General features: G+C 41.4%; 1 protein-coding gene across 8 annotated transcripts in view; it reads left to right on the top strand.

The window, feature by feature from the left end:
• Positions 1 to 22,639, top strand: part of LOC135526508 (rap guanine nucleotide exchange factor 2-like) — a 168,765-nt gene that overhangs the window by 32,286 nt on the left and 113,840 nt on the right. For all 8 annotated transcript variants that reach the window (XM_064954942.1, XM_064954936.1, XM_064954937.1 and 5 more), the window contains exons 2-3: positions 16,433 to 16,503; positions 17,065 to 17,121. In XM_064954942.1, the coding sequence (XP_064811014.1) occupies positions 16,433 to 16,503; positions 17,065 to 17,121 (128 nt within the window). The remainder of the gene's footprint in view (positions 1 to 16,432; positions 16,504 to 17,064; positions 17,122 to 22,639) is intronic.

Genomic DNA, 22,639 nt, shown 5'->3' on the forward strand with positions numbered 1-22,639 from the left:
CCCCCCCCCCCCCCCCCCATAATTCCATGCTCACCTGGTGAGGGTGGAGAATTTACACCATTGGAGCCCAAAATATTCCACCCTAATGAAAGCCATGCTCGTAGCAAAGCCTTTTTGACTGGTTGTTCCCTAGCAACCAGGGCACGATATCATCATAATCCATGGCTGGAATTACCTTTCAGAGAATGCTGAGGGGAGAAATTGTAAGGAGATTGATTATTGGTTTCCATAAATACCTAAGTGTAGGCCTGAAAATATGCACTGGCGGATATGTTGAGGATTAATGGCCACAGGAGCAGAGAGAGTGGCTGATTTTAAAGCAGCACTGTATCGAAGCCCATTAGAGCCAGACCTGACTTGCTATTATCATCCCAACTACTTATGATTCATGACCTTGCCCCCCAGCCCTGCCATGCTTGTATATTTAATTAGACAGAAAAACAATACAATACATTTTGGCATATTTTTTTCCCATACAGCAAATCATTTGTTTGGTCAAATTCACCTTAGTTAATATAATTCTACCCATTTTGCTTAATTTTTTGGGGCGGATTGTCATAAATTGCTCTTTATAGGATGTCCTGTAACTATGATTACCCCACACCTCATTTGAAGGCTTTGTTTGGGCGGGATGGAGCGTATTTCATTTTGCCCGACAGTTGGTTTTGTTCCTGGCTGGGACCTGCTACAACTTGGTTGAATGACAGTGCTGAATGATCCTTTTGTTGAGTGTTTAGAGTCCACGGTTAAATCCATACGAGGCCATTGTGGTTCGGTTAGAGGGTTGGAGTCGAGGGGCAATGGTTGCATTTATGAAGCAATGTGAGAGGTTGTGGACAAAGTCATGGTTGGTTGTACGGTTAACAGTATCTGGTCAGAAGTTGTGGCTAGAAGCTGTGAAATTGCTACGAAGAGTCATGGGGATTGTTTGAATGCGAGTCAGATTGCTGTTAGTCCATGTGATTGTGGTCAGAATAGTTGAACTTGGAGGGTGTGTGGTGAGGTCATTGGGGTTTGGTCAACACTTATCCTTATATAGCACCATTTTGTACCTGTAATGTTTGAATAGCCTGCTGTGGTTAGTTAAGCGGGAACTCTTTTTGGTCTAGTTTCAATGTTTTGATTGGCTAATTCATGGCTAACTTTGATGTATTGCTATGTCTAACCATGCTTGCATTATTGTGATCTATAGTTACTCACGCCCTGCTCAAAGCATAAAATGCAGTGCTAATTTAGATGACTGTTGAGATCCTGTATCGATGTCGCTTGATTCATGTTGTGTGGATAACATTAAAATAACACCAGACTGAAGGCCTGCGGGCAAATTAATGCTCATTTAGCGTAGACCGTTTGGTTCTTTTGCACCCAGAGGCATAGCGGGGTTACAATGTTGTGTCCTCACAATGCATAATCTGATATTTAGGGCCGCGTCCACATGTTGCATTACTCAACATGGATACACTTTTCGCTGGTATTATACCAAATTGCTTGCGCCATCTTTCTTATCCCAATGAAAAGCTGTTTCAGAAGTTATTTATTTCCTTCAGGATTTTCAATTTTCCCCCAAACACCCCCCAACATTCTTACCACCCCCCCCCCCTGTCCCCATAATTCCGTTATCTATACATAGTCTTAGGCGTAACATTGCCATTCCCCCAAAATAACATTGTTAAAAGTTTGCTCACAAACGAGATTGTCGCTGCCATCTTGATTACCTCTCTGAGGATTCAACCTGAGGAAAGGTAAACATTCTCATGAATTATGCATACATCTATTTACCACGTCAATTATTCAGAAGATCAGTTGCTTGTTTTTTGCCAGGGGGTTGTAGTTTGTGGAGAAAAAAAACACTACAATAACAGTGGCTGAATTTAGCTTCCTGAACAAGAAAGGAATTGCACATTTTATGGGTTTTGTCAGTACCTTATGATATTGTACATGGAATTGTCTTGACTGTTTTCAATAAGAATAATTCAGTAATAGTAGTTCTTACAAAAATAACTAGCCTACTTATGCAGAATATTCCTCTATGCTGACGACAACCTTTGCAAATATGCAACTAACCCCAATAGAATGTTTATGTAATGTGCCAATTTCCCCACCATGGAGCCAAAGGAGTGATTCTACAGAAAGTTATACCAGCACAGGCAGAAATCCGGCCTCATCCCCTAGTTGCCTACCCGAGGGTCTGACAGGTTAACAGTGAAGCCATCTTATCAGATTCTTACACATTAACAAGTGATTAGCCGTGTTGATAACTGAAGCTCCTCTGGTTACACGTTTCAAGCCAGCAGCTTATTGCTATCTTGTTATGAGCTCATGTTTAAGATTGTGATAAATGAGTTCAGTCTCATTTAGGTAGTATTGTCTACAGCCAGGTATTACTACTGTAGCTGGAATACTGTAGTTTATAAGGTTGCCTTAGAAACAGGCCCCATTTATTGTTCACTCACTTGGGTTTGGAAATAACGATCTGTAACGAAGCACAGTGAGGGGACTATTTCATAGTTTTAATTCTTTGACGCCGCAACCCCTCGCCCTGCTCATAACCAATAATAATGACTCTAATAAGGACCTCCGCACGTGACGTGGCCTGAAGCCTCCTGCTTCAACAGCCGTGCTCACCGAACCGCCCTACGGTCAATATGCATATTCATAAGGTCCGGAGCGGCAGTACTATTTTTAGTACTTCATTTTTTAAATATTTTTATATATATATTTTAACTTCTCTGGTTTTCCATGCTCTGATGAATGAATGCAGTGTAATGGTGAAATGTGCCAGTCCTGAGCCTTTTTTGAAGCTTACATTGAATGTTAGCAGCGTGTTAGCATGATAGCTAGTGCAGTGGTCACCAATGTTCATCAATATTAGCAGTGCGTTAGCATTAGCTTAATATCTAGTGCGGTTGTCATCAGACTGTACGATTGTTTATCCCATGCGTAACTCTGTTTTTGTTGCACTGCTTTGCTTTCTTGGCCAGGTCGCAGTTGTAGGTGAGAACTTGTTCTCAACTGGCCTACCTTGTTAAATAACCTTAAATAATCGTTCGGGATGCTAGCGTCCCACCTCGCCAACAGCCAGTGAAAGTGCAGGGTGCAAAATTCAAAACAACAAATCTCATAATTAAAATTCCTCAACTATACAAGTATTTTACACTATTTTAAAGATACACTTCTCGTTAATCCAACCACTGTATCCGATTTCAAAAAGGCTTTTCGGCGAAAAGGTCAGCAACAAGTCACAGAAAGCATTCAGCCATTTTCCAACCAAAGAGAGGTGTCACAAAAAGCAGAAATATAGATAAAATGAATTACTAACCTTTGACGATCTTCATCAGGTGACACTGCCAGGACTCAAATGTTACACAATACATGTATGCTTTGTTCGATCAAGTTCATATTTATATCCAATGTTCAGAAATGCCCCCAAAACATCCGGAGAAATTGCAGAGAGCCACATCAAATAAGAGAAATACTCATCATAAACTTTGATGAAAGATACATGTTTTACATAGAATTAAAGAAACTTGTTCTTAATGCAACCGCTGAGTCACATTTCAAAAAGTGTTACGGCAAAAGAACAGCATTTAGCCACAAAAGCAAGCCATACAGTTAACTGCCAAGTTGTGGAGTCAACAAAAGCCATAAATAGTATTATAAATCTAAACTTACCTTTGCTGATCTTCGTCGGAATGCACTCCCAGGTCTCCCACTTCCACAAGAAATGTTAGTTTTGTTTGATTACGTCCATATTTATGTCCAAATGCCTACGTTTTGTTTGCGTTTAGTTCACTATTCCAAAGGCACAATGCACGAGCGCAAAATTCAGACAAAGTCAAAAATAGTTCCATTACAGTTTGTAGAAACATGTCAACGATGTTTACAATCAATCCTTAGGGTCTTTTTATTATAAATCTTCAATCATATTCCAACCGGACAATAGCGTATTCATTAGAGGAAAAAGAAGGAACGGCGCTCCCGCGTGACCATGCAGTAAACAACTGATTGGCCTCAGCCTAATCCACTTGTTGAAACAGCTCTTATTTGACCCTCTTCCACAATAGAAGCCTCAAACAACGTTCTAAAGACTGTTGACATCTGCTGGAAGCCTTGGGACGTGCAATTTGGCCCCAAAGACACAGCATATTGGATAGGCAATCACTTAAATGAAACTACAAACCTCAGATTTCCCACTTTCTGGTTGGATTTGTTATGAGTTCTGTTATACTCACAGACATCATTCAAACAGTTGTAGAAACTGTGTGTTTTCTATCCAATACTACTAATAATATGCCTATATTAGCATCTGGGACAGAGTAGCAGGCAGTTTACTCTGGGCACCTTATTCATCCAAGCTACTCAATACTGCCCCCCTGTCACCAAGAAGTTAAATAAAGGTGTTAAAAAATAAATAAAAGGAATTAAAGTTAGTTAAAAAATAAGTTAAAAAATAAATAAAAGTCGAGGCCTGTACACCCTATTGATCCCATGTATTGTCATCTTATAAATTAATACATTGAAGATTCCTACTTGTAAGTTGCAATTTAGAACGCAGGGCAGACAATTCTGATTTTAGGAAATATGGTAGTCCAAAGAGTGCATAACACCAACTGCTCATTTTAGCCTAGCATGCATCCTATTTGCATGCTTAAGGAATCTCACTGTGCTGTTGTTCTTAGTCTTTATCCTGGCAGCTCAAGTGGAGGGCGCTAAGCTCATTCACATGGCTCCTAGATTCCTGTTACTGAAATCCACCACATCCCCCCCGCACGCACGCACGCACGCACACACACACACACCATTCACACTGCTAGAGATTGGGTTTCCTTGAAATGATCGATTAGCATTTGCAATTCTTTTTCCATTGCACCACATTGTTTTTCTTCCAATTTCCGGTATGTTTGTGTGCTGTGTTGTCTTAGCTTGTTGGAGTTCGCTAGCACAGCAATACTAATGCTGCTACTAGCTACTTAGCTTTGTGTAATGTGTGTTGGTGCCAGCCTTAGCTAATAATTTCAAGGTAGCACCAGGGGGAAACAAGTGTTGCCCCACACCAACATTCCTACCATAGTGTAGTGCACATGGAGTTTTGAAAACAAGATCGCTGGCCTTCTCTTTGTCAGGAGTCAGGACACCCACTGATACTGTGTTGCGCTCAGCTACTCTATGACCTTGCCCTCCTACATAAAGGTTCCACCTGCTGTCTGGTTGCACTGGGCAATTGATAAAAATATCCCTCAGGCCCCACACTCTTTGTCAATAGATATTCAAGGATAGCAGTCAATGTCCTCTCACTCACAGGAATACACACATGAACATACCACTGCACAGATTATTGATGTTACTTCCACAATGACACACACTTTGCACACGCATTATGCACCCGCCTGCCTGCCGGAGGTGTACGTGTCTCCTACAACATTTTGGATAAACTGTTGTCCTTGCTATTTTGAATGGGCTGGGGGTCTCATGAGCCCTGCTTGGCACACTGACACCGATGGGGGCTGGGACGTGTTTGTGCTGAACTGACAGTATAAACCTACTATGTGCCATTTTCACATACTTGACAGTAGACGACACTGATCTGGTGACCTTCACCACTGTCTGTGTCTCTGTCCTCTGCCTCTCTATACACTCATACCCTCCTTCCAGTCAGCTGCCCTACTAAATACTTGAAATTGACCGATTTTAATTGGAATGGCCGATTTTTAATTAGGGCTGATTTCAAGTTTTCATAACAATCGGAAATCTGTATTTTTGGACACTGATTTTTGACGATTTGTATTTATTTAATTTTTTAAAAATCTTTATTTAACTAGGCAAGTCAGTTAAGAACACATTCTTATTTTCAATGACGCCCTAGGAACAGTGGGTTAACTGCCTCATTCAGGGGGCAGAACGACAGATTTTCACCTTGTCAGCTTGGGGGATCCCATCTTGCAACCTTACAGTTAACCTCTAGCGTCGAGCAATCCCGTATCCGGGGAGCGTAATCATAGCCTCAAGCGCATTACCATAACGCAACGTTTCCTATTCATGAAAATCGTAAATAAAATGAAATATATTGAAACACAAGCTTAGCTTTTTGTTAACAACACTGTCATCTCAGATTTTCAAAATATGCGTCACAGCCAACGCTAGACAAGCATTTGTAAGTTTAGCATGGCATAATGCTATGCTAGGCTGTGCTGGCAGCAGGCAACATTTTCACAAAAATAAGAAAAGCAACCAAATAAAATAATTTACCTTTGAAGAACTTCAGATGCTTTAACTCAGGAGACTCCCAGTTAGATAGCAAATGTTACTTTTTTCCAAAAATAATATTTTTGGAGGCAAAAAACGTCACATTTGTTCATCCTGCTTGGCTGAGAAATCGGCCGAAAATACTTCAACTATATAACAGCAAACTTTTTTTCAAAATTTTCTCCATAATATCGACAGAAACACGGCAAACGTTGCTTAGGATCCATCCTCAAAGTGTTTTTAACATATGTATTCAATAATATATCCCTCAAGGGAGTTGGTTTCTCATAAGAAACTATTGGAAAAATGGCTACCTCAGTATTTTACGCAACGTTTTCTCCGGGAGACACCATGCGTCCACTCGCCCTATATGGTCTCTTACAGCCATTCTCAAATGGAAATGCCTAAAAACACGTCACAATGCTGCAGACACCTTGGGGAAAACGTGGAAAACGTAAGCTGACTCCTAGCTTCTTCACAGCCATATAAGGAGTCATTGGCATGAGGCTGTTTCAAAAAATGCGGCACTTCCTTATTGGATCCTTATCTGGGTTTCGCCTGTAACATAAGTTCTGTGGCACTCACAGACAATATCTTTGCAGTTTTGGAAACGTCAGTGTTTTCTTTCCAAAGCTGTCAATTATATGCATAGTCAAGCATCTTTTCGTGACAAAATATCTTGTTTAAAACGGGAACGTTTTTCATCCAAAAATTAAGAGCGGCCCCTATATCCAAGAAGTTAACTAGTCCTTGTGCACTGATTTTGTGCATTGATGATATTTCTATATATTATCTAGCGTGTCCTGCGTTGCATATAATCTGACTGAGCATACTTAGATACTTGTATCTGACTGAGCGGTGGTAGGCAGAAGCAGGCGTGTAAACATTCATTCAAACAGCACTTTCGTGTGTTTTGCCAGCAGCTCTTCATTGTGCGTCAAGCATTGCGCTGTTTATGACTTCAAGCCTATCAACTCCCGAGATGAGGCTGGTGTAACCAATGTGAAATGGCTGGCTAGTTAGCGCACGCTAATAGCATTTCAAACGTCACTCGCTCTGAGCCTGTGTTTTTTCCCTTGCTCTGCATGGGTAACGCGGCTTCGAGGGTGGCTGTTGTTGATGTGTCCCTGGTTCGAGCCCAGGGAGGAGCGAGGAGAGGGACGGAAGCTATACTGTTACACTGGCAGTACTAAAGTGCCTATAAGAACATTCAATAGTCAAAGGTTAATGAAATACAAATGGTATAGAGAGCAATAGTCCTATACTTCCTATGATAACTACAACCTAAAACTTCTTACCTGGGAATATTGAGGACTCACGTTAAAAGGAACCACCAGCTTTCATATGTTCTCATGTTCTGAGCAAGGAACTTAAACGTTAGCTTTCTTACATGGCACATATTGCACTTTTACTTTCTTCTCCAACACATTTGCATTATTTAAACTAAATTGAACATGTTTCATTATTTATTTGAGGCTAAATTGATTTTATTGATGTATTATATTAAGTTAAAATAAGTGTTCATTCAGTATTGTTGTAATTGTCATTATTACAAATTTAAAAAAAAATCGTCCGATTAATCGGTATCGGCTTTTTTGGTCCTCCAATAATCTGTATCGTTGCTGAAAAATCATAATCGGTCGACCTCTACTAAATACTGATTACATTAAAGCCTCAATTTGAATTCTGTGTTTCAGCCCAATGGCATTCATATACAGTGAGGCAAAAAAGTATTTAGTCAGCACCAATTGTGCAAGTTCTCCCACTTAAAAAGATGAGAGAGGCCTGTAATTTTCATCATAGGTACACTTCAACTATGACAGACAAAATGAGAGAAAAAAAATCCTCATCACATTGTAGGATTTTTTTATGAATTTATTTGCAAATTATGGTGTAAAACTTTTGTTATTGACCAAATACTTATTTATCTCAATACTTTGTCATTGCCAACAAAGGGTATATAACAGAGGTCAAATGTTTTCTGTAAGTCTTCACAAGGTTTTCACACACTGTTGCTGGTATTTTGGCTCATTCCTCCATGCAGATCTCCTCTCGAGCAGTGATGTTTTGGGGCTGTTGCTGGGCTTACTTAAAAGCTCTCAACCAACAATGCAGTTTTAAGAAAACACCTTTAAAAAAGTAAGAGATAAGAATAACAGAGAATAAGAACAGCAGTAAATAACCAATAGCGGGGCTATAGACAGGGTGTGCCGGTACAGAGTCAATATGCGGGGGCACTGGTGTCGAGGTAATTGAGGTAATATGTACATGTAGGTAGAGTTCTTAAAGTGACTATGCATAGATGATAACAGAGAGTAGCAGCAGTGTAGAAGGGGAGGGGGGCAATGCAAATAGTCTGGGTAGCCATTTGATTAGCTATTCTGGAGTCTTACCGTAAGACTTAACAGTGAGCAGTCTCTGGCTAGCACCAGAATGTATCCAGGCACAAGATCTTCTCTAACTACTGGACGACCCAGATGCCTCTTCCTCCCGACATGTCATACCCTCCATAGGTTAGGGAGCGGTGGAGGGCATAGCATAGGCGTTGTGTGTTATTTGTCTCGGCACTGTCATCTGAGGAATGCAGTCTTCACCCCTGATTTGACACACAAGATGGCCACCTCTACTGTCATGGTAAGGGGATCCATTGACACTGGGACTCTGCTTGGTGGGATGGAAGATCAGATTAGAGGCCTAACCTGGTTAAGGAACAAGGTCGGAAATCAAAATGGCAGCAATCATACTGATAATGGGGCTGTTTTTCTCTTCTTTTTTTTGTTCCACTACATCACCGATCACTAGGTTGAGCTATGAACTTGTTGCCACGTCTCAAGATATGGCGAAATCATCACTCTCAGCCGGTGACAAGTTAGCGATCTGTTGCACATCTAGCACGGCTCTGCTCTGAGTCGCAGGAGATTAATTAATGCTTTTCACAGCTTTTCACCTCAACAGAACCACAATCTCTGTGCGAAGCGTCCCAGATTAAAAAGCCACGTTCTTGACTTGCCTGCCTGCCAGGGATCGGGGACACCGGCATCTTAAGGAGGAGACATGCTAATAGCTGAGCTAACTGGTCGATGACACATTTGTTTTGATGGAGTAGAGATCCAGACTAGTTACACAAGGCATGCTAACAGGATGTGGCTCACAGAACTTGATGTTTGCAACAACTCAACAACTCATTAGTGACAGACCCATGCTTTCCCACACGTGGCCTTACTGTTGGTGTATCTCTGTCATGTATGCCCAGTAGTTGAGTGACTGTCTCCTGATATATACTTTTGAGGAATACTTTTAAAATACATCCTTTGTTCTTTCCTTCAAGGTGATGACTGATCTGCTAAAGAGATGAATCCCATTTGACTATCAGCTGTTTAAAATCTCTATTTTACGATGTATTGGAGGCTGCTACTGTTGACTGAATGCTACTGTTGACTGAGTGATGGAGATTATGATGGTAACACTGTCTTAACCAATGACAGGAGTGGGTATTATGTAACTTCCCTTTGTAAGGTCAATGCACCCAATGAAGTGCTCATTACACTCATCCCATGGTGTGTTTTATGACATGTTATTGGCCATATCATTTTAATATCCTGTGGAAACCAAAAGCCACATTAACCACAATGGCCTATCCCACATTTTAAAATTCTCACAGCAATCTCAGATATTGTATCATTATAATATATAGGCTCATATGTTACGACATTGGACGTCTCTTAGTTAAGACAATGAGGTTTATAATAGTAATAAATCATAATTTGGTGGGTGCTTGTATTATCAGTGGTGATCCTGGAGCGATTAGGGTTAACTGCCTTGCTTAAGGGCTTATTGACAGATTTTTCACCTTGTCTGCTTGGGGATTGGAACTAGCGACCTTTCGGTTACTGGCCCAACATTAACCACTAGACCACCTGCTGTCCTCTTTGTAAGTCCAAGTTTACCTTCCGCACAGGACTTTACCTTCCCCATAGGTCTTTAAGGTTGTGACCCCACGTTTTGATGACTCGCCTACAGTGTCAGTGTGATAAGAAGCAGGGTGGTTTGCATTCACGCTGACCCAAATGAATGTACCAAATACTCATTCAGACCATTGAAAGGAGCGGACAATGAAAGCTCCCTGTCTTGTTTGCAGACACATCAGTGGATTTGAGATGAGGTGTGGCTGCCGTTTTAGAATTTAAATGAGGCTTTGTTGTTCGTGTCCTTGCCATTTTATTGAAAGTGAAAGGGAGTGATTTGAGGTCAAGTGGACGATAGCTGACGAAGCTCTAAAATGTTTTACTCCAATGTTGTAAATTCTTCACCCTCATGTTATTCCCATTTTATTGAAAGTGAAAGGGAGTGATTTGAGGTCAAGTGGACAATTGCTGACTGGAAGCTCTAAAATGTTTTACTCCAATGTTGTAAATTCTTCACCCTCATGTTATTCCCATTTTATTGAAAGTGAAAGGGAGTGATTTGAGGTCAAGTGGACAATTGCTGACTGGAAGCTCTAAAATGTTTTACTCCAATGTTGTAAATTCTTCACCCTCATGTTATAAGCTTAGTTCCCATCATAACTTGAATCTAAATGATCATGTTATAGGCCTCCTTAACTTGAATCCAGGATCTCAGTGAACGTGCATGGTTTTAGCTAAACATTCATTTCCTCCTGGAACTCTCTCTGCTCAACTGATTGTCATGTCTATCGACACGTTGGCCCAGAGCCCTGTTCTGTACCCTACTGCCCATGGAGTTACACAACAAACCATAGATAATGGAGACTGGAGAGGCAGCCTTGGTCATATTGGCCCCCAAAACAAAGAACACAAGGCTATCATTGTTGGCTAATGCCCTAATGTCCTGGGAGGAAATACCTCTGATAGTTTGCCTACTGTATGGCACACTACACTGCTACTGTCTGACTCAGATCCAGAGGTGTAGTGAAACATTTAGATCCCCCTGAACTAAGGAAATAAGCAGGAATTGGATGTCAACAGAGAAAAATGTCCCAGACCTCATAGACTAACATCTGGTATTTCAAAAATGTGCCTGAATAGCACTGTTATTAAGGACCCTCATCAAATGCTTGCTTTATTTCTCTTTCGCTGTCTCTCTCACACACTTCTCAAACTTGACATTGCTTGACTCTTATCCCACTCCCCTACCTTGAGTCTATACAGTCATTGCAGTCAATACGCAATACCAGATGAACTTGGACATATTGGCCCCAACATCTCAAACGTTATCCAATCCAAAAACACAAAACCGGAAAATGAATGGTAGCATGGTAGCGAGAGGCAGTGGAAAAATGGTGTCCCTCGCATTCTTTCCATGGAGCTAATCTCAAGAGTCAATCTGAAATATTTAAGACCAAAGCCACAATTGATGGGTCTGCATATTTGTCTCTCTCAATTCCTGAGTGGCGTAAGAGTGGCGCTCTGTCCCACACTGTGCTATAGAAGGCCTATGGGAAAACACACCAGTAGCATGCCACCTAGTGGTCATTCTTGGTAAGGTATGCTTCCATGTATGGCAATGGGAAATTAGACTTGTGCGCTTGTGTTTGGAGTCTTCTTTACAACCCTTCCTTTAGGTTATAGTCTTACTGTCGGTGATTGGATAAGTCAAAGCAAGTTTTCCACCTTAGTGTGTTCACCTACCAACCTCTCAAATCTGTGATTAAGCCTACTTTAGGGAAGACTGAAAAATGTCAGATAAGCTATCAATCAACAGAGTTTTGTTGTCCCGTGTGAATCCACATGTTCACGGTTCATTCTATGTAAGCAACATTGAGGCATAATGAGTCCAGATTATCCCTCCCCAAAATGGCATTGGCAGTATCTGTCTTGCTTAAAATCATTGTATAGCACCTTTTGTAGTCATATTCTCATATTTTACTAGGCCTACATCTTGTCACAACTATACGAATGTCAATTTGTCTTATTTTGGTATCAATTTCTATTCATATCATCTTGCTGGATAATTTGTTTCAATGTACTGTGCCATTTTATGTTAACTCCCAAATAAATTGGCCTGTCCTGTCCTTGTACAGTAGATGGTGCCAGAACCTAGCCAGTCTCCAAGCAGAATTATCAGGCCCACACAGTATACAAATCAGTGAGCGACGTCAGAACAGAACATAAGGCTATAATTCGGCTGGGGATATCACTGCATGATGTAACCCAGTCTATTAGGCTGGGGATATCACTGCATGATGTAACCCAGTCTATTAGGCTGGGGATATCACTGCATGAGGTAACCCAGTCTATTAGGCTGGGGATATCACTGCATGAGGTAACCCAGTCTATTAGGCTGGGGATATCACTGCATGAGGTAACCCAGTCTATTAGGCTGGGGATATCACTGCATGAAGTAACCCAGTCTATTAGGCTGGGGATATCACTGCATGAAGTAACCCAGTCTATTAGGCTGGGGATATCACTGCATGAAGTAACCCAGTCTATTAGGCTGGGGATATCACTGCATGAAGTAACCCAGTCTATTAGGCTGGGGATATCACTGCATGAGGTAACATGGGTCGAGGTAACCCAGTCTATTCGGCTGGGGATATCACTGCATGAGGTAACATGGGTCGAGGTAACCCAGTCTATTAGGCTGGGCATATCACTGCATGATGGAACATGGGTAGAGGTAACCCAGTCTATTAGGCTGGGGATATCACTGCATGATGGAACATGGGTAGAGGTAACCCAGTCTATTAGGCTGGGGATATCACTGCATGAGGTAACGTGGGTCGAGGTAACCCAGTCTATTAGGCTGGGGATATCACTGCATGAGGTAACCCAGTCTATTAGGTTGGGGATATCACTGCATGAGGTAACCCAGTCTATTAGGCTGGGGATATCACTGCATGAGGTAACCCAGTCTATTAGGCTGGGGATATCACTGCATGAAGTAACCCAGTCTATTAGGCTGGGGATATCACTGCATGAGGTAACCCAGTCTATTAGGCTGGGGATATCACTGCATGAGGTAACCCAGTCTATTAGGCTGGGGATATCACTGCATGAAGTAACCCAGTCTATTAGGTTGGGGATATCACTGCATGAGGTAACCCAGTCTATTAGGCTGGGGATATCACTGCATGAAGTAACCCAGTCTATTAGGCTGGGGATATCACTGCATGAGGTAACCCAGTCTATTCGGCTGGGGATATCACTGCATGAGGTAACATGGGTCGAGGTAACCCAGTCTATTAGGCTGGGGATATCACTGCATGAGGTAACATGGGTCGAGGTAACCCAGTCTTCGGCTGGGGATATCACTGCATGAGGTAACGTGGGTCGAGGTAACCCAGTCTATTAGGCTGGGGATATCACTGCATGAGGTAACATGGGTAGAGGTAACCCAGTCTATTAGGCTGGGCATATCACTGCATGATGTAACATGGGTAGAGGTAACCCAGTCTACTAGGCTGGGGATATCACTGCATGAGGTAACATGGGTAGAGTTAACCCAGTCTATTAGGCTGGGGATATCACTGCATGAGGTAACCCAGTCTATTAGGCTGGGGATATCACTGCATGAGGTAACATGGGTAGAGGTAACCCAGCCTATTATGCTGGGGATATCACTGCATGAGGTAACATGGGTCGAGGTAACCCAGTCTATTCGGCTGGGGATATCACTGCATGAGGTAACATGGGTCGAGGTAACCCAGTCTATTAGGCTGGGGATATCACTGCATGATGTAACATGGGTAGAGGTAACCCAGTCTATTAGGCTGGGGATATCACTGCATGAGGTAACCCAGTCTATTAGGCTGGGGATATCACTGCATGAGGTAACCCAGTCTATTAGGCTGGGGATATCACTGCATGAGGTAACATGGGTAGAGGTAACCCAGTCTATTAGGCTGGGGATATCACTGCATGAGGTAACATGGGTAGAGGTAACCCAGTCTATTAGGCTGGGCATATCACTGCATGATGTAACATGGGTCGAGGTAACCCAGTCTATTAGGCTGGGCATATCACTGCATGATGTAACATGGGTCGAGGTAACCCAGTCTATTAGGCTGGGCATATCACTGCATGATGTAACATGGGTCGAGGTAACCCAGTCTATGGAGCTTTGAAGGCCAACCTAGTAAAGTTTTTTTAGTTCTAATTCAACAACGGTCTGAACAGTGTTTTGTATTGCATGAATGTGTGTATTTTGATGGGACATAGGATATCCAAGATAGGCCCGAACTTTGCATAATAGCCTATAGACCTTGTCTGTTCAATGGGCATACGTTAAACTCATGTGTGATTGTTCAAATAATAACTTGCAAAACATCACATTTCAGCTTTGATCTGCTCAACAGATTTGATCTATGGTCTTGTTTGTAGTAACTCACACTTTGGTACGACCCGCAGGTCATTTTAACCAAACACCAGCTCCCCTTTCTCAGTCTTTGAACTCTAACCTGAGGTGCTTCAAACCGGTTGACCTCTCCATTCATTCACCTTGGTGTCAGACGGTTTCAGAGCCTAGAGCTTTGGTGTCAGCTGACAAAGTTGAGACAAATGAAAGGAAGCACCACCTGTCCTGTTACCTTTTTGGTCTCTAAAATGTATCTTATATTAGGTGCTTTGCGCCAGCATTTTCTTTGGGCCTCTAAGTATGTTGCCTTGAATGGCAGAGCAGGTGTGTCTGTCTACGTGTCTGTCAGGTTTTCTTTATTTTTACTATTTTCTACATTGTAGAATAATAGTGAAGATGTCAAAACTACAAATTAACACATGGAATCATGTAGTAACCAAAAAATTGTTAAACAAATCATATATGTATGTATATGAGGTCCTTGAAAGTAGCCACCCGTTGCCTTGACAGCTTTGCACACTCTTGGCATTCTCTCAACCAGCTTCATCAGGTCATCACCTGGAGTGCATTTAAATTAACAGGTGTGCCTTGTTAAAGGTTAATTTGTGGAATTTCTTTCTTTAATGTGTTTGAGCCAATCAGTTATGTTGTAACAAGGCAGGGTTGGTGTACAGAAGATGGCCCTATTTGGTAAAATACCAATTCCATATTTTGGCAAGAACAGCTCAAATAAGTAAAGAGAAACAACAGTCCATTACTTTAAGACATGAAGGTGTCAATCCGGAAAATTTCAAGAACTTTGAACATTTCTTCAAGTGCAGTTGCAAAAACCATCAAGCGCTATGATACAACTGGCTCTCATGAGGACCGCCACAGGTAAGGAAGATCCAGAGTTAACTCTCTTGCAGAGGATAAGTTCATTAGTTACCAGCCTCAGAAATTGCATTCCAAATAAACACAGAGTTCTAGCAACAGGCACATCTCAACATCTACTGTTCAGAGGAGACTGCTTGGGATTTTTGGTTTCAACTGCTGTGTCTTTGTGAGACACAGAGTAGGTGAACGGATGATCTCCGCATGTGTGCTTCCCATGAAGGAGGAGGTGTGATGATGCTTGCTGGAGACACTCTGTGTTTCTTGAATTCTAAATAAATCACAAACAGCATGGCTACCACAGCATTCTGCAGCGTTATGCCATCCGACCTGGTTTGCGCTTACTGGGACCATCATTTTGTTTTTCAACAGGGAAATGACCCAACACACCTCCAGACTGTAAGGGCTATTTGAACAAGGCGAGTGATGGAGTGCTGCATCAGATGACGTGGCCTCCACAATCACCCGACCTCAACCCAATTTGAAATGGTTTGGGTTGAGTTGGATCGCAGAGTGAATTAAAAGCAGCCAACAAGTGCTCAGCATATGTGGGAACTCCTTCAAGACTTTTGGAAAAACATTCCAGGTGAAGCTGGTTGAGAGAATGCCAAGAGCGGGCAAAGCGGTCATCAAGGCAAAGGCTACTTTGAAGAATCTAAAATATATTTTGATTAGTTGAACACTTTTTTTGGTTACTACATGATTCTGTGTTATATTATAGTTTTGGTGTCTTCTATTATTCTACAATGTAGAAAATGGTAAAAATAAAGAAAAACCCTTGAATGCGTAGGTGTGTCCAAACTTTGACTGGTACTGTATGTATTAGTGACAGCACTGGTCATTTTAGAAAGGTTGTTTGGCTCTTAGAACTGCTGACTCTTCATGTCTGTCTACTGTTAACACGCTGACCTTTACCCCATGATATTCCAACACCCTGCACCCGGTAAAATCATAATGTTAAAATGCTAATAAACTGACGCATCTCCTCTATTTCACACAGGACCTGGAGATAGTCTACTCCTATCTGCATGGAATGGAGGCCCTGTCTAACCTCCGAGAACACCAGCTGAGGTGAGAGCTCCCACATTGATTCAGATTGATCAAATGAATTACACATGAATTTATACTCGTTAATTACATGGATGGTTTGTGATTAGCAGTTGCACAATACCCTGATGAGACTAAAAGTATTATTAGATGGTAACACCTTAAAGGAAAGTTTTCCTCTGTGGTAGCTAGTTCTCAGAGACTTGTTTTTCTCCTGTTTGTTTTGAATCCTTGAGCAACAATAATATGCATGACATGCTCTGGGCTGTTTTTTGGAGTTTGTGTGTTTTGATATCGCTGTTTACTAAGAAAGTTTCACAAATGCCAAGGCACACAAGTTACTTTTAAAATACTGACATTTCCTTCCTCTTAAAAAGGTAAACTCAGTAGAGAGCTTCTACAAACTCGATAAACTAAACTTTAGTGAACTCAACCATCCATCTGTTCTATTGTATTTGTTAACTTTGCTGTCACTGTTGTCTTCTCTCATCTCCTCCCCTCTCCTCCCCCCTCTCGCCCCACCCCTCTCCTCCCCCTCTCACACCACTCCTCTCCTCTGTCCTTCCTTCCTTCTCTCTCCTACAGGATAATGTGTGAGACAGTGCGCTATGAAAGACACGAAGCCAATGAAGTGCTCTATTAGTAAGTACCCTTGTGCGTGTATGTAGGTACACATTCTTAATAAATCATGTCTAGATATTCTCTGCTGGAAGCCTGTACACAAGACATGGTCAGAGTCGAACTTATTGACAAGCTGCGATTATGCCCCGTTAATGACGTGTAGCAAAATTAATGATTTCAAAAACAAATGCCTGTGTGCATCAGCACGGTCACCAGAAACCCTCTGTGCTGCCTAGGCGTGAATCTAAACCACTGAAGCAGAGAGACCTGCAAGTTCGTCCGGAACATTTCAATTTGGCCTACTTGACAAGTCATTGAGTTAGGGTTGATAACAAAATGCAAGCTTTAATGGCTACCAGAACCTTGTCTTGATGGTTAGTTCCTGGCTAGCTAGGCCATTTGAGGTAAGCCTCTGTGTGTTGTCTTCCAATTGAGACGGATAAAAAGATAATGGTGTGTCTTGAGACGGTTGAAACTGCTTGGAGCATGACTGTGTAGTTTTAGTTCTCCAGACTGTGTAGTTTTAGTTCTCCCGACTGTGTAGTTTTAGTTCTCCCGATGGCACCGTCCACTCCATTGTTCTACCCCAAGACATCCTGTTATGATGCTAAGAGCCTGAGACCCTCCTGCATATACACACACACACTGACTGGAAGACGCACACACTTGACAAGAGGTTTTGCTGTTGTCATCCATGTCTGATGAGAAATAATGACCTTTTATAGAAAACCGTGTGCACACGCACGTATAGGTGCAGGAGACGGAGGTTCATCTGATTGACCTCTACGAGATCGGTGTCCCAATATTGGGACGGTTGATGCTAATTTGCGCTAATGTGACTAGAATGACGTTGTAATAAACAGCAAAGTTTCCAGGACCTAGACAAGGACCTAGACAAGATTATTGTTAATCTAACTGCATTGGCCAATTTACAGTAGCTATTACAGTGAAAAATACCATGCTATTGTTTGAGGAGAGTGTAAAACAAAAAACATTTATCACGGCAACTGATTTGATACATTCACCTGTGAAGGTAAATAATATACTTTTATTCAATAATCTTGCTCTGATTTGTCATCCTGAGGGTCCTAGAGATAAAATGTAGCATAGTTTTGTTTGGTAAAATCTATTTTTAAATTCAAATATAGGAACTGGGTTCTACAGTTTGAACCCCTGCTGCCTCTGGCTCCACACCCACCCAGCTCGGCCATCTAGATGTGTGAAAGTTAGTTTATACACTAAGGATCCATCATGTATTTATTTTATTTTACCTTTATTTTACTAGGCAAGTTAGTTAAGAACAAATTCTTATTTACAATGACAATGCCTAGGAACAGTGGGTTAACTGCCTGCTCAGGGGCAGAACGACAGATTTGTACCTTGTCAGCTCGGGGGTTTGAACGCTCTAACCACTAGGCTACCCTGCTACCATGTATGACATTCCTGTGAGAGTGTGTGTAAACCTAAATGTTGTATTACCATATCATTTTTGTATGTTACCAATAGTTATGAAGTTGAAAATGTATCAATTGACAAATCAGCACATTTGGGCAGACTTGATACAAAATACTGTGCAGTATTGCAACGCTTGACTGGATCAATCTAAAACTTGGCACACACACTGCTGCCATCTAGTGGCCAAAATCAAAAATTGAGCTCAAAATGCAATGTTATATTATGGTTTTTCTCTTGCATTTCAAAGATGATGGAACATGTTTGTTATCTTTTACCAGATTTAATGTGTTATGTTCTCCTACATTCATTTCACATTTCCACAAACTTCAAAGTGTTTCCTTTCAAATGGTATTAATAATATGCATGTCCTTGATTCAGGTCCTGAGCTATAGGCAGTTAGATTTGGGTATGTCATTTTAGGTGAAAATTTAAAAAGGTCTGATTCTTCAGTTTTTTTAAAAGAGGGAACTGATTATAGGACTTGCTTCATTGGACTTGCTATTCCAGAATGTCCTATAGTCAGGACACACACACACACACACACACACACACACACACACACACACACACACACACACACACACACACACACACACACACACACACACAGAGAGAGTTTCTCCCATTGGCCAAAAGTAGCAGTGGGGGGATGAGAGGGGGGGGTGGTGTCTGGTACCCTGCTGGTAGCTTAGGGCTAGTGTGACAACACTTTCAGCAGTCTCTTTCTACCCACTGTGTGTGTGTACACTCGTCTGCCGGTGGTCATGTGTAGTATGTATGCATGCATGAATATTTTGGCCCAGGGTAGGGGATTCCTCTTGTAGATATTCATACTCTGGTTCTCTTCCTGGATAAGTGCTGGGAGCAGACAGTGGGAAAATAAGATGCAGTCTCTCCCTGTGGAGAATCTGATTAAGAATCTTTAGCTGTAGTGGTGCCCTTAAGGTAAACACAGTTCCTGAGATGAAAGCATGGACAGCACATTTTGGATAGGGTGATGGACTGTCAATCATAGACATACTGTCAATAGTAGACGGCACGTTATGCGTAGGGAGGTGGACAGTCAATTGTTACAAGGCTAAGCAACACTGATCTTACATCCACTCCCATTCTGTCCAAACCTGAGGTTGATAGTGTGTGTGCTACAGGCGATACACTGCCATCTTAGTACATCAGGTTATAAACCAAGAGTATTACACTTGACAGGAATTGATTATACCCTCCAGCAGTCCTCATCTCTGGGTTTCCCTCTTCCCTGGTGTGTGTGTGTGTAGTGCTCGAACCCAGGTCATTGTGTGTGTGTGCGCGCCTTGCGTCCCCTGTGTGTGTGCAGAACTCGCATGCAGCTGATGGAAAGTTTTCCCCTCACCAGCTCCAACTCCCAATAGGGTCCTACTGTAATCAGCCGGGAATGCGCCCGCTCGCTTCTGGAAACAAGGTCATCTGATATGGGAAAAGAACTGGGAGAAATAGCATGTCCCATCCAAACAACGCTCAAGGAACATTGCATTTCCATCCTTCTGAATGTGCAGATTTTTGTTTACTATGAGAAACGTCACTCTAATGGAGGAAACACACCGTACTGTTGATTCAATGTGTCAGCTGAGGCTATATTGGCTGATGGCAATGAGTGATGGTCTCTGTTGGAATTGGGGAGTGTCATGTCAGTATTGGGGTTAGCAGTATTCTGTAGTAAAAACCATCATATAAAACACTGCAAACAGTGGAGGCACCTCAGAGGAGGAAGGGGAGGACCATCCTACGCAGTGAATTTGATCAAAATAGTGAAACATTACATTTTTTATTTATTTTTTAGATATGAATATATTTAGTATAGTTTTATGTCACCAAATAACGGATTTAAACCCTGTTTTGCAATAAAGATATACAGTAGCCTCAACAGCACTCCGTAGGGTAGCACCCTGGTGTAGCCAGAGGACAGCTATTTTCTGTCCTCTGTGTACATTGACTTCAATACAGAACTTAGGAGGCTCATGGTTCTCACCCCCTCCCAAAGACTTAGTAATTATAATGACTTCCAGAGGACGTCCTCCAACCCATCAGAGCTCTTGCAGTGTGAACTGACATGTTGTCCATCCAATCAAAAGTGACTCAGTGAGATGCTAGTTGAATGGTTTTGAACAAATAAATGTCTTTAAAATTGAACTGTTATTGTGGATTCTGTTTTGTGAAACGTTTCTTAAATGGAAGCAAACGGAACAAAACGGGGCTGGACCTACCTAAATTTGTCAACAAAAGAAAACTTGGTTTTGTTGCAAAATGTTAGCAACTGTTTGGACTAATGATTACACCCTAGATCTGCTAGATGCTGGCAAGAGTGTGCAAGGTGGTATTGAATATGTCACTGTCACCTTGATTACTCCAATTTGTCTCTGTACCTGTGCACCTATGTTAAAAACTTTCATTTGTAGGCTAGGTTTTAGCAATCTCATGTGTATAGGGCAAATTTGAGTATCATGTAGTAGATTAAACCTATTGATGTTAGTGAATGGAATCTGAATGACAGTCATCCAATATGCTGTAATAGAAATAAGGCCATCAACTGCCACTAACTTTTGCCTTGCAATTGGATTTCTCCACATTTTGTGTTACGAAGTGGGATTGAAATGGACTTGTCATTTTTATCAACAATATACACAAAATACTCTGTCAAAGTGGGCCATTTTAATTGTTTTATTTTTAAGATTAAGAAAAAATGTAACATAGTCGCTGCATTCGAAGTATTCAGCCACCTTTTTTCCCGGCAAGATGAAGTTAGTAAAGGAGTCAAATTTGGCTTAACAAATCACAAAGTTACATGTACAAAAATAAATGACCCTTCTGTCCCCCAAGCAACATCTGTAAGGTCCCTCCATCATGTATTGAATTTCAAGCATCATAAAAGGGGCAGTGATTGGTAGATGTGTAACAATAACAAATCAGACATTCAATATTTCTGTAAGCATGGTCAAGTTACTTATGTTATTAAACCACTAGACACCTCAAAGTTAGTTGTCCTTCTGAAGTGAGTTGCAGGGCTGGAATGAAACTGCCCAGGGATGTCACCATGTGGCCATTGGGGATTTTAAAACCGCTACAGAGTTAAATGGCTGTGAAGGGGGAGCTGAGGACGGATCAACTTTGTCGTGACTCCCCGATAATATAAATATACAGAATACAAATATTACAAAACATGTATCTTGTATGCATCAAGGCACTAACTGCAAAAAAACATTGCAAAGGAATATACTTTTTGGGCTAAATTTTCAAGCATGGTGGTGGCTGCATCATGGTATGAGTATGCTTGACATCAGCAAATACCTTTTCAGGATAAAAGAAACCAAATGGAGTGAAGCACAGGGAAAATGGTAGAGCAAACCTGCTTCAGTCTGCTTTACACCAAACACTGGGAGAAGAATTCACCTTTCAGCAGGAAAATAACCTAAAACACAAAGCCAAATTTCAACTGGAAATGCTTACCAAGATGACCGCGGATGTTCCTGAGTGTCCAAGTTACAGTTTGACTTAATTCTGCTTGAAATACTGTGGCAAGACTTGAAAAATACTGTTTAGCCATGACCCCTACATCTTGACAGAGCGTGACAATTTTTTTTTACAGAATAAAGGGCTAATATTGCACAATCCAGGTGTGCAAAGCTTTTATAAACTTACCCTAGAAGACTCACAGCTGTAATCGATGCAAAAGGTTTTCCTAACATGTATTGACTCAGGAAGCTGAATACTTAAGCAACAACTATTTTATTGATTGCAATTTTATTTATATAAAAAATATATATTTCCCACATTGACAGACTATTTCGTTTGAATTGTTGATAGAAAATTACAAATCCATTTTAATCTCACTTTGTAACACAAAGTGGTGAAATCCAAGGGGTCTGAATAGTTTTGCAAGGAAAGTATTCAGACCCCTTGACTTTCTCCACATTTTGTTACGTTACAGCCTTATTCTAAAATGGATTAAATATTTTTTTCCCTCGACAAGCTACAGAAGATACCCCTGTTGTGACTTTACTTTCATTAATCTGATTTATTTAATCCACTAACTGTTTAATTTTTACCCAAT

Source organism: Oncorhynchus masou, chromosome 32 (assembly GCF_036934945.1).
Source record: "Oncorhynchus masou masou isolate Uvic2021 chromosome 32, UVic_Omas_1.1, whole genome shotgun sequence".
Taxonomy (NCBI): Eukaryota; Metazoa; Chordata; class Actinopteri; order Salmoniformes; family Salmonidae; genus Oncorhynchus; species Oncorhynchus masou.